The 14,138-nt window shown below is 40.0% G+C and overlaps 1 protein-coding gene across 1 annotated transcript in view; it reads right to left on the reverse strand.

Moving 5' to 3' along the window:
* Window positions 1-318: 318 nt before the first annotated feature.
* LOC310942977 (coiled-coil domain-containing protein 148-like) overlaps window positions 319-14,138 on the reverse strand; it is a gene marked incomplete at both ends in the record, with an annotated part of 31,617 nt that continues 17,797 nt past the window's right edge. Inside the window, 5 exons of the mRNA XM_083908451.1 lie at window positions 319-435; window positions 949-1,083; window positions 1,249-1,366; window positions 2,058-2,176; window positions 3,226-3,366. Coding sequence (XP_083764577.1) covers window positions 319-435; window positions 949-1,083; window positions 1,249-1,366; window positions 2,058-2,176; window positions 3,226-3,366 — 630 coding nt within the window. The remainder of the gene's footprint in view (window positions 436-948; window positions 1,084-1,248; window positions 1,367-2,057; window positions 2,177-3,225; window positions 3,367-14,138) is intronic.

A 14,138-nucleotide genomic window follows, 5' to 3' on the forward strand; every position in this document is an offset into this window, starting at 1 on the left:
AAAAATAGTGATAAATGTGCAGATGTGGGATGTACATGTTCATGAACTCTGAAAGCAAATGTATGATATTGTATTTTCTAATAAGTGTATAACCTTCAATAAAAGTTAAAAAAAAAAAAAAAAACGGGATACTGAACTGCGTCATGTTTTGGTCAATATTGTCTTTGACTTTGTACAGCCTGTGCTGCAAGGACTGTGGATCCACCCACACATTATTATGTCATAGAACGATAAAAAAAATAAGGGGGGAAAAAAGTTCAACTTTACATTATGACCCAAACAAGGCCCTGGTCAGAAGTTGAAGGTGGATTCTGTGCTTCATCGAGGTGGTTTGGGTGGATTTAAAGCAGCCATTACCGCTTTGGTATACAGGCTGTTTTGCAGACCAGCGTTCCGCAGCGCCCGATCAAGCCGCACTCTGAGGTCAGATTCAATCTGGAATTCAAAACAAAACAAAACAGTCAATAATGACATTTCCAATAGTTTCCTGTTAGATGTTACACACACACACACTTTTATAGTTGACTACACATTAATCACTAACGCTTCATATTTTGGCCTTGGAGGAAGATTATCTCAGATGATCTCAGTTTGACATTCATTACCAGCATTACACAATAATGTGTCTAACCTGCTCTCCACAGCGATGACAAAACAAACACGCAGACTATACAGCACATTTATTGACTTGGTGGTCTTCAGATCAAGGCTGTGCATACAGGTCGGGAAAACTGAGGACAAATAATGTTTGACCAGTTTACATAATCCCTTCCACTGCGAGAGGTCATCGCTCGGTTTCATCCACTGAAAAACGAAACATAAACGGCTGAATATAAGCAACTGGGGGAAAGAGCCCTTGTAGGCGCATGCTGTTGAGGACAAAGATAAGGAGCTGATGCAGCTGTAGAGCTGTGAGAGTTAAAGGCCAAACAAGGGTACACGATTCACCTGTGTGTTTGTGAATGTGTTAATACTGTAGAGAGGCCTCTGGAGGACAAACTCCGTCTCATTTAACCGTCGACTCTTCCAAGCTTCTGTGTCTGCCGTCAGCCTCTCTGGGTCTGCCTCTGCCACCACCACAACCTAGGATAAACAGAAGGAAGTCAGATTATTATAACAGACAATTGTTCACCACAAGGGGGCAGTGATGCCTTTTCTCAGACAAGGATGCCTCTTCCCCTGAGGGTCATTTCCACTGACGGTGCAAATCTGGGTGGCTGAAAGGGTTAAGAGCAGATAATGATGCACCTGGTTTCGGAGAGCTTCCAGACGCTTCTGTTTCTCTTCCTCTTCCCTTTGACGCTCAAGCTCCCGTGCTTCTCTCTCCTCCTTTCGCAGTTGCAACATGTCCGCCCTAAACTGCACCCTAGAGGGAGTGAGAAAGGTGTGGACATCAGACTAACGGCTCCTCTCTCCCTCCGTGATTGCCACAACCAACATTAGCAATTGTTCCCTGACACAGCATGGCTTCCAGCTGTGGAAGGTTTTATGGAGAGTGCCGCGCGACCCGCTCCTCTCCCGTCATCTGCTTTTATCGTCTCCCATGATTCTTCATTCTCATTCCTTTCCCGGTTCATCCTCACAGCCAAAATCAACACTATTATATATGGTGTTAATGCTCCTCTCTGTCAGTGTGTCTGCTCAGAAAATAGTGACCAAACTGAAGTGTTTTTTTTAAGGGCGACTTAACATCAGGCTTGAATTGAGATGTTTCTGGTTGAAATTGGGATTGGTTGAAAATGAGATGGTGCAGGACTGAGCAAAGACAGCAGACGGCGACACGTTTTTCATGGGGTTAAAAGTAAACTTTACAACCGTTTTTGTCTGATTTAATTAATCTATGATTTCTAAAATGTGAGAATTATAAAATCTGGTTTATAATGTGGGAGACTTTCAGTTATTGTTGAATTTAAAAAATATGTCTGTTGTACAGTACATCTATGATTGTTGAGTGGTTGTAAGCCCATAAGCAAGAAAGGCAATTACATATGTGGTTGGTAATAGGAAATAATGCATCAACACTTAAGAAACTCAAAGTCCCAGGGTGCAACACTCACCTCTCTTTATCTTTCCTTTCCTGCTCTTCCATGATGCTCCTCAGATAAGCAAGTCTGTCTTGATCTCTCTGCTCCAGCTCCTCTCTCCTCTTCTGCTGCTTAAAATTAAACTGCCTGACCTGTGGTGGGTGGGGGGGTGGGGGGGGTTAGAAAACAACAACTTCCAAAAACAGCAACAACAACAACAACAGTAGCCACACTCCCAATAATCGACTTCCACAGAAACTCTTAGGATCGTCACGTCCTATTGATTGTGACAGAGCAGCAATCAGATAGGTTGTAAACAGAGAAATGTGACGATTTTTCAATGTCTGGCAGACTCCTCTGCGAAATTATAAGCAACGTGTTGCAGCCTAAATGCTCTCATTAATCAGTGTCTCAGGTCGTCCATGAACGCCGAGCAGACCCCTGAGGGCAGAGTTAATTAAACACACACACACACACACACACACATACACACAAACACACACTCTGAGGACAATAACTACAGTTAAATAATCAGAATATCCAGTGACAAACTCATAATGTAATACTTCACAGTGTGTGGTAAACAACTTACTAACTATAGTGTGATTTAGATAAATCTCTGCCATATTTTCAAACACCCTATGCTGCCTGTACTGTGGTTTTATTTAAGACTTCAGGGCATCAAAGGATAGTCATTTTCATCTTTATAATGTATGCTAGTTATTTAAATGTGTCTTCAATTACAGTAATAACCTTTCGATAATTAAACAATGCTCTCTTCATTTAAAATATAGAAGACCAATGAGGTTGAGGACAGTCGTTTGTGGTTAAAAAAGGACTCTTCATGTTGAGCTGTGTAAAACAGATATTTATCACAATTATCTCTTCTCGTAAATTCTCTTGTAAATGATTTGTTTTCCGGTTTGCATGAAAAATGTGTACAGTACACATGGTAACCAAAACATTGATTTTATAGACATAATTTAAGAAAAGTAGGGCTCGATGAGTTCTTTCCATGTTGTTTTTATAGTTTCTATAGATAGATAGATAGATAGATAGATAGATAGATAGATAGATAGATAGATAGATAGATAGATAGATAGATAGATAGATAGATAGATAGATAGATAGATAGATAGATAGATAGATAGATAGATAGATAGATAGATAGATGATTATTTTTGCCTTTATGTCTTATTACCTTCTCCTTTTGCTGTGACCTGACAGCAGCCTCCTTCTCCTGCTCCCTTCTTAACCTTGCCTTTTCCTCAGCTTGTTGTCGAGCAGTTATAGCTGCCTCCAGCTTCGCCACCTCCTCCTGCTGGGTCCGCCATCGCTGCAGCTACAAATACACATCCGCGAGAAAAGAAAGGAGGAAGGACAAAAAAAAAAAAAGCAGGTTATTATCTATCAACAGCTCTGTCTTTAAAAGAATTACCGACAGGCAGACAAACAGCTGAGCCCCACTGATTTGGTGCCAAAGTGTGGCATGAACTTTTTTGAAGACGTGTCACAGCCGTCTTTCACACTTCACATTTAATCACCTCAGGATCTGCTAAAACAATGAATGATAATGAAAGTCTACAACAAACCCTGCTGGTGAGGAGAGAGGTGTTCATATTCAACAGCACATTGTTTTCACCTCAAGGGCCATTCAGAATTTAAAGTGAGACGATTCCACGCGTTAGGGCTGTGTGATTAAACAGCGAGTCGTTTCTTTCATAAAATACTGGAAATCGTGACATTGAGACAAAAACTCAAAACATTTTGTAGTGTAACATGCAAAATCTGGTGTTCATGCATGACTAGAGTGTTTGTTTTTCTTTCTTTCTTTCTTTCTTTCTTTATGGTTCTACTCAACCATTTGGTCGACCACACTTTAAGTCACTTTATCTCATTGAAAAATGCATCAAGCTGAACTCACTAACACTAAATTAATGTGACTTGTTCTGAATGTTGTACTTGTGCTAACCAGGTTTATTATGAACAGACGTCTCAACTGTTTGGTAGAGGCCTGTAACTGAAATACTATGGGTCTAATTAAAAAATATATATATATATTAATAAAATATATAAATATATATATATATTATAATAATATATATATATATATTGATTGTCATTATTGTTATCGTAAGTAAATAAAAAAAAAAAAAATAGCTGCCAGATATTAAAGGTTATTTTGGAAAAATTGGCAAAAGCACTTAGTTACAGGACATTTTCTGGCTCTTTTATGGTTAAAATAAGCAAAAACAAAAGTCCAGATGAAAATTTTGAGGCTTAGGTATTAAAGGGTTAAAGGGTTAAGCATGGCACACCAATGTGATTGACAGCTAGCTGGCTGCCTGGTTGCAGGTGACGTCAGTGAACTTCCAGTTGATAAACCTCACAAACCGTTGACACTGGATTCACAGCCTGAGTATCTGAATACAGGTGTGTATTTAACATCACAATAAAGGCAGAGTGCAATCCATGAGAATAGTCAGTGACTACTCGGTACTCTGTTCCATAATAACGTTCAAATCTCTGCAGCCCTCACCGTCTCAGCCAAACACGCATGCATGCAGAAAGTGAGTGAGTGACAGGTTCGTTATGCAGCAGCCTTGTGGCAGAAGCCAGGTATTAAAGTGATGCATTTCTGGCTGGGCAGAGACTCACAGATCTATATCAAAGCGGAGCTTAAGAATCCCTGAAGGACTGAGCTGAAATTATCACCGCCTCACACACATCAGCACCAGTGGCATCGTCGAGTCATTCACACGTAATGTCTTCCTGAGAAAAAGCAGCAGGTGTGTCGTGGTTGATGGAGGATTTGAAACAAGCCAGCCTCTAATCACGCTCGACACCGTTGAAGATGAAGATACACAAGGACAATTAAAAATGTACTTTAATGCAGAACATTTAATGCCTCTATTTATCTCTAAAGTCGATTCAATGTGATATTTTTGTGGGTTTTTCACTTGGCTAATACTCCTAAACTAATCTTTTATTTTTATGATGTGATATATACACAACGAGTCCTCTTTAATTTTGCTATTGATTATAATACAAAAACCAAATATATGTTGTAATAAAGGTCACTCATGTGATTGGAAAAGGTCATGATTTGAGCAAAACATCACAAACCTCATTAACACTAAAAAAAAATGTCTACTGAAATGGTTTAGTGAGCTTCTTTTATGGACAAGATAATCCACTTTGAGACATGAGCAATGCTAATGCTGTGGTTCATGTACTTGCTACTTCATTCTGAAGAAAGACATTCAAATAGTGCATAACGTGGACATAATTACATGCAGTAAATAGGGTTTTAATGCACTTAATCATCCAGATATTTGGAGCCTTCTGATGGGGAAAGGTCCTAAGACACTTGCTATGTAGTAGTAATGTCAGTGGTTTAAGATGTTATGTTCATTTCAGTCTTTTTTACCTTTCTTCTTTAGGTTATTTAACATTTAAAGCTCCCATAGAGTGGTTAGTTATGGAGGTCTACTTACATACATTAACTTGTTTTTATGGTCAAAAACCTCCTAGTTGCTGTAAACGAGGCGATAGAAATCTCTCCTTACTGACGCTCGTCTCAGCCACGGTGTTTCAGACATAAATCTCACACCCAGAAGACAGAGTGTGTTGTGATTGGCCAGCCAGCGTAGAGCCTTCCCAACTGTCTTGTGATTGGCCAATACCCGGAAGTGACGTAATTAGCACACCTGCTCTCAGAAGAGCAGCACCCCCCTCTGGAACGGTGGATGCACTGCTACTCATTATCAAAACATTGTTTTAACAATGTTTAAAAATAGCTTTGTCACAACTCCCCGCCGCAGTCCCTTTTATGACTTTGACCCGGAGTCAGACCCAGAGTCAGAAGACGCTGTTGCTCGTGAAACACCTCCACAACGGACGTTATTCTTCTTCTGCGGTACAATGTACGCAACCGGATGTGCCCGGACTAGTGCCCAGAGCAGGAGGATCTGCTGTTCAGGAGAACTGCTGTTTATGTAACCAGAAGGGAGATCTCGCTGAGCCCGAGATTACAATAAAACACATCGTTCTCAGCAATGGCTGACCTGTTTGATTTCGAAACTTCAGGGCTTCGTAAACGAGGTAATGACGCAGATACACACCAAAAAAACAGCGTTAATTGGAACCGGTCTAGGTCCGCTTTAAGATCTTAAATGAGGACTCTTGCCTGGCGAGTGCATGGGTTTCCTCCCACAGTCCAAAAACATGCAGATTTGTGGATTAGGCAAATTGGACACTCTTGACCGTATGTGTGAGAGTGAATGGTTGTATGACTCTATATGTGGCCCTGTGATGGAGTGGTGATCTCTGTGTCACCTGAGATTGGCACCAGCGACCCTCACGTGGAGGATAAATCGGTAGAAGATGGATGGATGGATCTTAAATGAGGCTTATTCAAAAGACTTATATTGAGTCTTCACAGGATCTCTTTGGGGTTGTTGTCTTCACGTCAATGAACGTAAGAAACATCAATCACCCCTGTGTGTCTATTTATAACCATGTGACTTCTTGAGTCAGGACGTGGCTTTACAAGTGTGATAAGCATAAGCATTTCAAAAAACAACTGTCCATATAAATGACTCATTTTGATTTCTAACAAGTCAGCGGCACCTTTGCCACGTCAAATTCCGTGTAACCAACAACACATTCACTATAAATCGAAAAAGATATGCTATATATTTCCCTTTTTTTTTTTTTTTTGGAAATAAATAAATAAAAACAAGCACTCACAATTAAGCCATCCATCACGTTCATGTCTGCTCCAGATAAGATAAGACACCTGCATGTTGGATTTTAGTGAGTCACGAGTGTGTAAGCAACCTAATGAGAGGGTTGGTAAAACATATTTTTTTGCAACATGCAAATATGTGACAGATAACATCTTAACATTCTACCACAGTCTAATGAAGCAACACGGGCTCAGCTGCAGCACAAGGTCACTTAAATCCACATTAGGTGACGGAATAATCTGAGATCTAGTCAAAAAAACAAAACAATGGCTTCATGCATTTTGTGTCTTTCCTGTTTAGGCAGAGATGAAAAGGCATTATAGGGAGCACAAAGGGAATAAAATGGTCATTATGTACAGTCTACAGTCATTTGTCACTAGAACCTCATTTTGTGTGAATTCACAGAGAAACGGGATATCGTGCCTTTTCACAGCGGCAGAGAAAAGACTGCAGAGATGTCAGGGAAAAAAAAAAAAAAAAAAAAAAAAGAATAATAGCCTTTTTATCTGCACACTGCAGCCTCCTCAAATCCTTTGTCAATATAAGTTTACAGTTAATGTCTTCGGTCGGGGGCGTTGCGGCAGCCAATTTGGTGACGAACTTTAGATACTGTAACATAACAGATGAGTGAAAGTCATGAAGCCGTCTCAAAGCACAATCATTGCCGAGAAATGGAAACGCAAACTGAGGGGAAAGAGCGGTGCATTAAATAAGGACAGTACCTCCCCTCCATTGACGACTAAGCTCTAATGACGCTTTAAATGGACATGAACCACTGTTGGTTAATAGAGATGAGGAAAAAAGGGAAACTGTGCAATTATCTTTGTGTTTTCCACAGCACTGTGAGAATTTCCCCTAAGGGTCACAACAGGGACATCACTTTGCAAAGGGAAAATTATACATTTGTTGTACACACTGTATGAGCAATTAAATCTGCCGAAATAAAAAAATGGCGTGGCCTTGACTTGACTCACGTCAGCTGTGTCTTTTTGTCCACCAGAGGGATGAAGATCTGTACTTGTTAGCCGCTAACACTCAGTGACAGGCTATGTGCAAACACAAGTGTCCGGAGAGGATTGTTGCGGGAAGTGTTGCGCAGATATCAACTCAGCAAAAATCTGTAACAGCTCTTTTTTATATGGCTGCAGAGCAGGAAATGAAAAATGAACCCTTGCAATAAAAGAAAAACCTCCCATCTTATGAAAACCTTTCTCCTTTCATTGGTTATGACATTCTCCTGTTGGACTGCACGTCTCTTTCCCACCTGAGCAGCGAACCCCCCCCCCCTGCTCCTGCACCACCCCCAGGCTTTATTTACTCACACAAACACAATCTCCCATCAAAGATGCCTGGGAGTGAGATACAAGTGAGAGGCAAAATGAAAGCGAGGACAGAATGAACAAACGGCAAGAATGAACAGAATCGCCGGCGAACAAAGCCAACTAATTACAGCGAGCAGGAAACCTGCAGAACAAACAGCTGATGATTTGAAAAGAAACGCCTGTCGTTGAGTGATAAATTGGAATTAAACAAGCGCGAGTCTCGTGCGTGAAATGTTACCCGTTTATATTAACCATCCATTTCAATTTGCTTTTGACAGTAAACACTCGCCGAATTCCCCGACACATCTGGAGTCATCTGAAACTAAACAACTACGATATAATCAGCAGCACTGCCATTGAAGGCTGGGTATTAAAATTCGGTACCAAAGTATTAATCTCAGGAATTTATGTCCACAGCGGGAAGTGGGCTTAAGTGACATGGAATAAATCTGAGACTAGAGAACCTTACCTTGTATTGAAATTTTTGGTTTGAAAGGATTTAATTAAATAGTATACAGAAAAAAATATTATTCAGACATCATATCAATGCCCGTCCAGATACATGAATCCACACCATCATCTTTGCCTGGCCAACCTGTAGTTCTCTAAAGGCAAAGCTGTGAACCGTGTAACAGTCTTACCCTCTTTCCCAACAGAGGGGTACAAAACAACTCTGAAATCAATTACACTGGGTTTCTTTCCACTACACATCCCTCTGAAGCAAAATGAGCGGACTTGCTGCACACAGCTTTTGCTCCCTAATGAGGTCAAAACCAGACCAGCTCTGACCAAAAATCATCAACTATGTGCTGATCTGATCTGAAGCCATGAAGGTGCAGCAGCGGTGAGGAGAGGTGAGGTGAGGTGAGGAGAGGAGAGAGGCTATTTGAAAATGTATAACTACAAAACACAGCCTGGTCTCCCAGAATAACACTTCGACTTTATTTTTTGCAAAACACTAGAAATGTTGCAATTGCACTAAAGATGAGTCGATATGCTGCTCAGTTATGGTCAAAATCACCAGAGCTGCAGATATCAAAAAAAAGAAAAACACAAAATCTGATATGATCCCCAAACGCCCTGAATTTCCCAATGCTTCAGTAAACATTGACTGTAGAAATAAGGTTTGTTTATTTCTTCATTATAGGAACAGAATGTTTGTTGTACAGTATGTACGTTTTTGAAATGGCTGGTTATGGATATAGGCGGGTAATGCATCAGCATAAATGTGTCATTAAATAGGTGTTATAAAAATACTACTTTTCTTTAGATATAAAATACTCAAGGTTGTGATATTTTTATCATTATCAGACAAGAAAATGTGGCATCAAGCCATCCCTAATGTGTGTTATACAGTACTGAATAGAGCTCAGAATACAATGTTGAAATATTAAGTTTTGGAAAATAGTTATTATATGTGGCATATGAAAATTTAAAGGCATATATCGGATTCTTTTTGTTTGTGGTGCAAATCGGGTTAGTTTAGCGAGCCTGACTCTCTCCCAGAACTACTTTTCTCATTAAATTATTTGATTTCTCAGCATTGACGACTACTGGTGTCTACTGGCGCTTTTCCACTGTGCAGTTCCAGCACGACTCGGCGCAGCACGGCTCGAATCTTCTCGGTTTGGTATCGTTTTCCATTACTATAGTACAACTTCGGCGGACTCATCATAGCACAGGATGTTGTTTAATCAGCGACACACACAAAAATAGTGGCAAGCAAGGCAGATCTTTTTGTACTATACTGAATCATTAGAATCAGTGCACTGAATCATTAGAATCAGTTAATCAAAAAGATTAGTTCAGTACCTCCTGCATGACCGGAGCACAGACTCTGTCTGACACAGTCACTGAACTGAAACACAGCGGAAAGGGTTGTGATTCGGCTCACAGTCGCCAGCTTTCGGCAGTGTTGTCTCTAAAAACACCAGACTCGAGGGTTTTGAAATTACGTTACGTTTTCAGGATTATTAAGTCTTTTTAACTGATCTACAGTTCAGTTTGATTCTTGTGTTGGACGTCGCTCTCATGACTCTGCCAATCAGTGGCCGGCAGTCTGTCGACATAACGTTCTAAGTATCGGCTCAGCTCGCTTGGATCCTCGCCAGAACAGGTACTAAAAAAGTAAAAAGTCCAAAAATTCGAACTATCCCTTTCAGGCAAGTTTAAGGTAAATATTTAAGGTCCATTTCTCATGTCCAAACATCAGAGGATTTGGGGCGACAACTCAATGAGAAAAATCCATCATCTTTTCTTTGCCCTAAGCAGCTGCTTTTTGTGCATAAACCCAACTACAGTTTACTCACTGTGCCTCAAACTAAAGCGGTGCACGGCGTCCACTGCTGTGTAACAGTATACAACAAAGCACATGCCACGGACAAATTTAATGAAGAGTGAAAGTCCATTTGAAGACGGGTGAACGACTCATAGAAGAACACGCTTTGGGTCACAGAGAGAAGAAAGAAGCAAATGCAACAGGAAGGAAAAGGCCGCGTGTCTCAGCACTGCTGTGTTACAGTGATAAAGGCACTGGAAACAGGCATTCGATTGAGTTTCCAGCACAAATCAAAAATGTGCACACAAAAAAATGGATATATAAATGTATAAGTCATTAGAACATAAATGAACCACTGCACTTTCAAAAGCACACCGCATCCATCCATTACTTTGGAAAACCTGAGATTTCTATCATGTTGCAGTCTTTTCAGCGGTAACCATAGACGCACCATTCATTACAAGTGAATGCGAAGTAATCATTGCCCTTGAATTTGCTTCTTCATTTACATCAGCGCTAAATGACAACGCACAGAGGAAGATAAAGAGAAAAGAGCCAAGTTAATTGCACCATAAAGTAAGAAAGTCCCATCCAGCATGATGAATGTTAGCATAAGTGAAATTTTCTTCAAATTGCTTAATGTTGAAAATTTCCAGGAGCACATTATTTCAGGTGTTACAGCAAAACAGAGTGAAATAGACTGTGCTCACTGTGATAAAACACTTAATTATAGCTCATTATGTGCATCATAAATAACACAATACTGTTGTCTTGTTGACTCAAAATCTCAGATCAGTGGCTAAGATGTTCTTTCCCAGGAAGACTGCTTAAGTAAAGAAATAATAGCATTCAACATTTGTTTTTTCAGTAATAATTTTAACGATATTGTTTTCAAAACTGAGCAAAGTGCTCCTCCTCTTCTCTTCTCTCTACTCTCTGAATGTTTTACAGAGCAATCCCACTCGAGCCTGTACGCCATAAATATTGCACCTTTCAGACATTCATATAAAAATAATCAGTTGTCAAGATTATGGTGCAGGGTATTGTTGGTAAGAATATAACACTTTGTCTTATTTTTTGTTGGCCTGGAATTGGACAGTTCGGGAAAGCTTGTGCAATGACACACATTTTACCAAATAACGCCCAAAGGCAGAGAGATTGAGACACCAACTTTCAGACAAAGCCTGAAGTGGTTTGTATTGCATATGGTTTTATAATATCTGTGGTACTGTGCAAGTGGTTCAGTGACTGGAGTGTGTCCATAATAGAGGAAGAGATTGACATTATTGAATGGAAACCTAGAAAAAAAGATACAGCAGGTTTTTTTCTTTGTTTTTTGTTTGTTTTTAAGGTGCATTATGTAATAAATCTAAAGCAACTGGCCATCAAATCCTCCTAATATGTCACAGAGTCTCAGGAATAATGTTCATATAACAAACTGAACTCACCAACAACAACAGTACAGCCAAAATATTTGCATTAAAAAAATCATTTTGCAGGCCGCAAATCATGTTCATGTTTTGAAATCATGTTTTGACATGTGGCGCCACCTTCCACCTTCTACCAATCATTGCAGTCAGTAGAGTCTCAGCTGCAGAGCAACCACGGGTTGCCAGTTACGTCTGAGCTACAATGGGGGAAAAAAAGGAACCTAAAAGGCCTCTGTATTTTTAATTTGAGTGTAGTAACTGTTTTTGGCCACATTCTTACATATGGCGCCTTTAATGTGTAAGGCTAAAATACACTGTTTACAAACAAGTGTCACACTCATATCATCAAGAGCAAAAAAATGTCCCATTGAATTTTTTTTTTTTTTTTTTTTTTTTTAAATCTCACTTACTTTAAAGCATAATACATGTATTTTATTATATTAAGGTGTCAATCTGGGCTTCCTCGATTCCTGCCTCGGAATTTATAATTTTTACTTGTCTCCACCAGATGGCGTCATTTTGGACATATCGGCATATGGAAAAAAATGACCTGCTTTTTCCACTAGATGGCACTGTCGCAAGTGTTGCTGCTGATCATTGGCATAATGTAGTACGTAGTATTTGTAGTATATTGACAAAAACATGACAAAACCCCTGAATTTAAAGGGTTAAAAACTCTGATATCAATAATGAGTCAGATGTAGGTGATAAAACATTAGCTCAATGAAAGTAGAATATAATAATGTGTATTATTTTTTATAGCTTGCTTTTAAAAATCACATTTTTCTGTGCGTGTGTGCTCAGTGGTACGAGTGTGATTAATATTAGACCTGGCCCTGAGGGTCGTTAAAACATTAATGTTACCATTTGATGCACTGTATCCGATTATAGCTTCAAGATAATTGGCATCTGCAGGCCATTGCAGGTCAGAAAAACACAATGATAGCACATGCTACAACAATTACAAATAATATTTAGCACAGAGCAGATAAAGCACATCACAGTTGTAAAAAAAAAAAAACTGAAATCATTATGACCTCCAAGTGTCAGAATCAGTGAGTGCAGGGATACGCAGCCTTTCGCAGACTTTTTAAGTTGCTAAGTGTGTCAGGCAGAGTGTTACACTTATTAGCAGCAGCTACAGAAAACGCTGACAAGCACAGTTTAGAATAGAAGATATACTCGTTTGTGGGGGAGTGCAAGGATCTATTATGTCCGGAAGTCAAGGGCAAGAGATTAATCTGGGGGAAATTTGCAAAAAAATGCCATTGGAATAAAAATAATAAATGCAAATAAAGTGAAACTATACCAGGGAAGTAGATAGGTTATGTGTCCTGTCCTCGGCTCAGTGGTGATGGCCCACACTGATCCTATACATCAGGCTGTTTTGTTATCAGACTGTCCACACCACACTGACAGGCAAGACAATTTGTACAGCAGAGCATCAGAGGCGCATGCATTTGTTCACATGAGTAACTTGTTTGTTGTGCGAACGTGAACTAGTGCCCCCCAGAGACAGCAACATCATGTTTGCAAGATCATACTTATTAGCTTGTTTGCATTCACACACCATCCCAAGTGGCAGCTAAAGGGAGCGCTGCTGTCAGACGCTGCTGGGTGTAATATGCAGCCTCGTCAGCAGATATACTGTACAGAAGCTGGCAGCCAGACAATGCTGCCTGTCTAGTATCCCACGTATCTCTCACGGCAAATAAGACCTGCACATGTCACTTTTTCCAAACAGGAGTGTCACTTATATGTACCAACAGTAGAGAAGTAGACCTCAGAGAACAGGATACTGGGTCGGCTGCAGAACAACAAACTCCAGTCATTTTAGAACATACCATCTTGCTATTAGGTCACTACATTTGTTCATGTTTTAACTCTTAGTGATTAGTTAGACTGCACTAATCTTTAAAGTTGGTCTTTCTATCGCAACCTGTTAAAGGTCCAGTGTGTAAAATGTAGGTGAAATTGTTTTCATTTGGCAGAAATTGAAGATAAAATAATTTATCTTATCGATAAATGCATGTTCTCCCCATGTGTGCATGGGGTTTCACCAGGTTCTCCAGTTTCCTCCTACAGTCCAAAAACATGCAGATGTGGGAATTAGGAAATTGGACACTCGGCCCTGTGATGGACTGGCAACCTGTCCAGGATGTACCCCATATTTCTCCCCGTGTCAGCTGGGATTGGCACCAGCAACCTCATGTGGAGGATAAAGCAGTAGAAGATGAATGAATGCTCAGCCATCTGCTTGTATGGTTTGTACCCCAGAATGAGTCTTTTATATGTACATCAGAAGCTGGGTCAGCTCTACATATGCCACCATT

The sequence above is a fragment of the Microchirus variegatus genome (genome assembly GCF_963457635.1).
Source record: "Microchirus variegatus genome assembly, chromosome: 22".
NCBI classification, from domain to species: Eukaryota; Metazoa; Chordata; class Actinopteri; order Pleuronectiformes; family Soleidae; genus Microchirus; species Microchirus variegatus.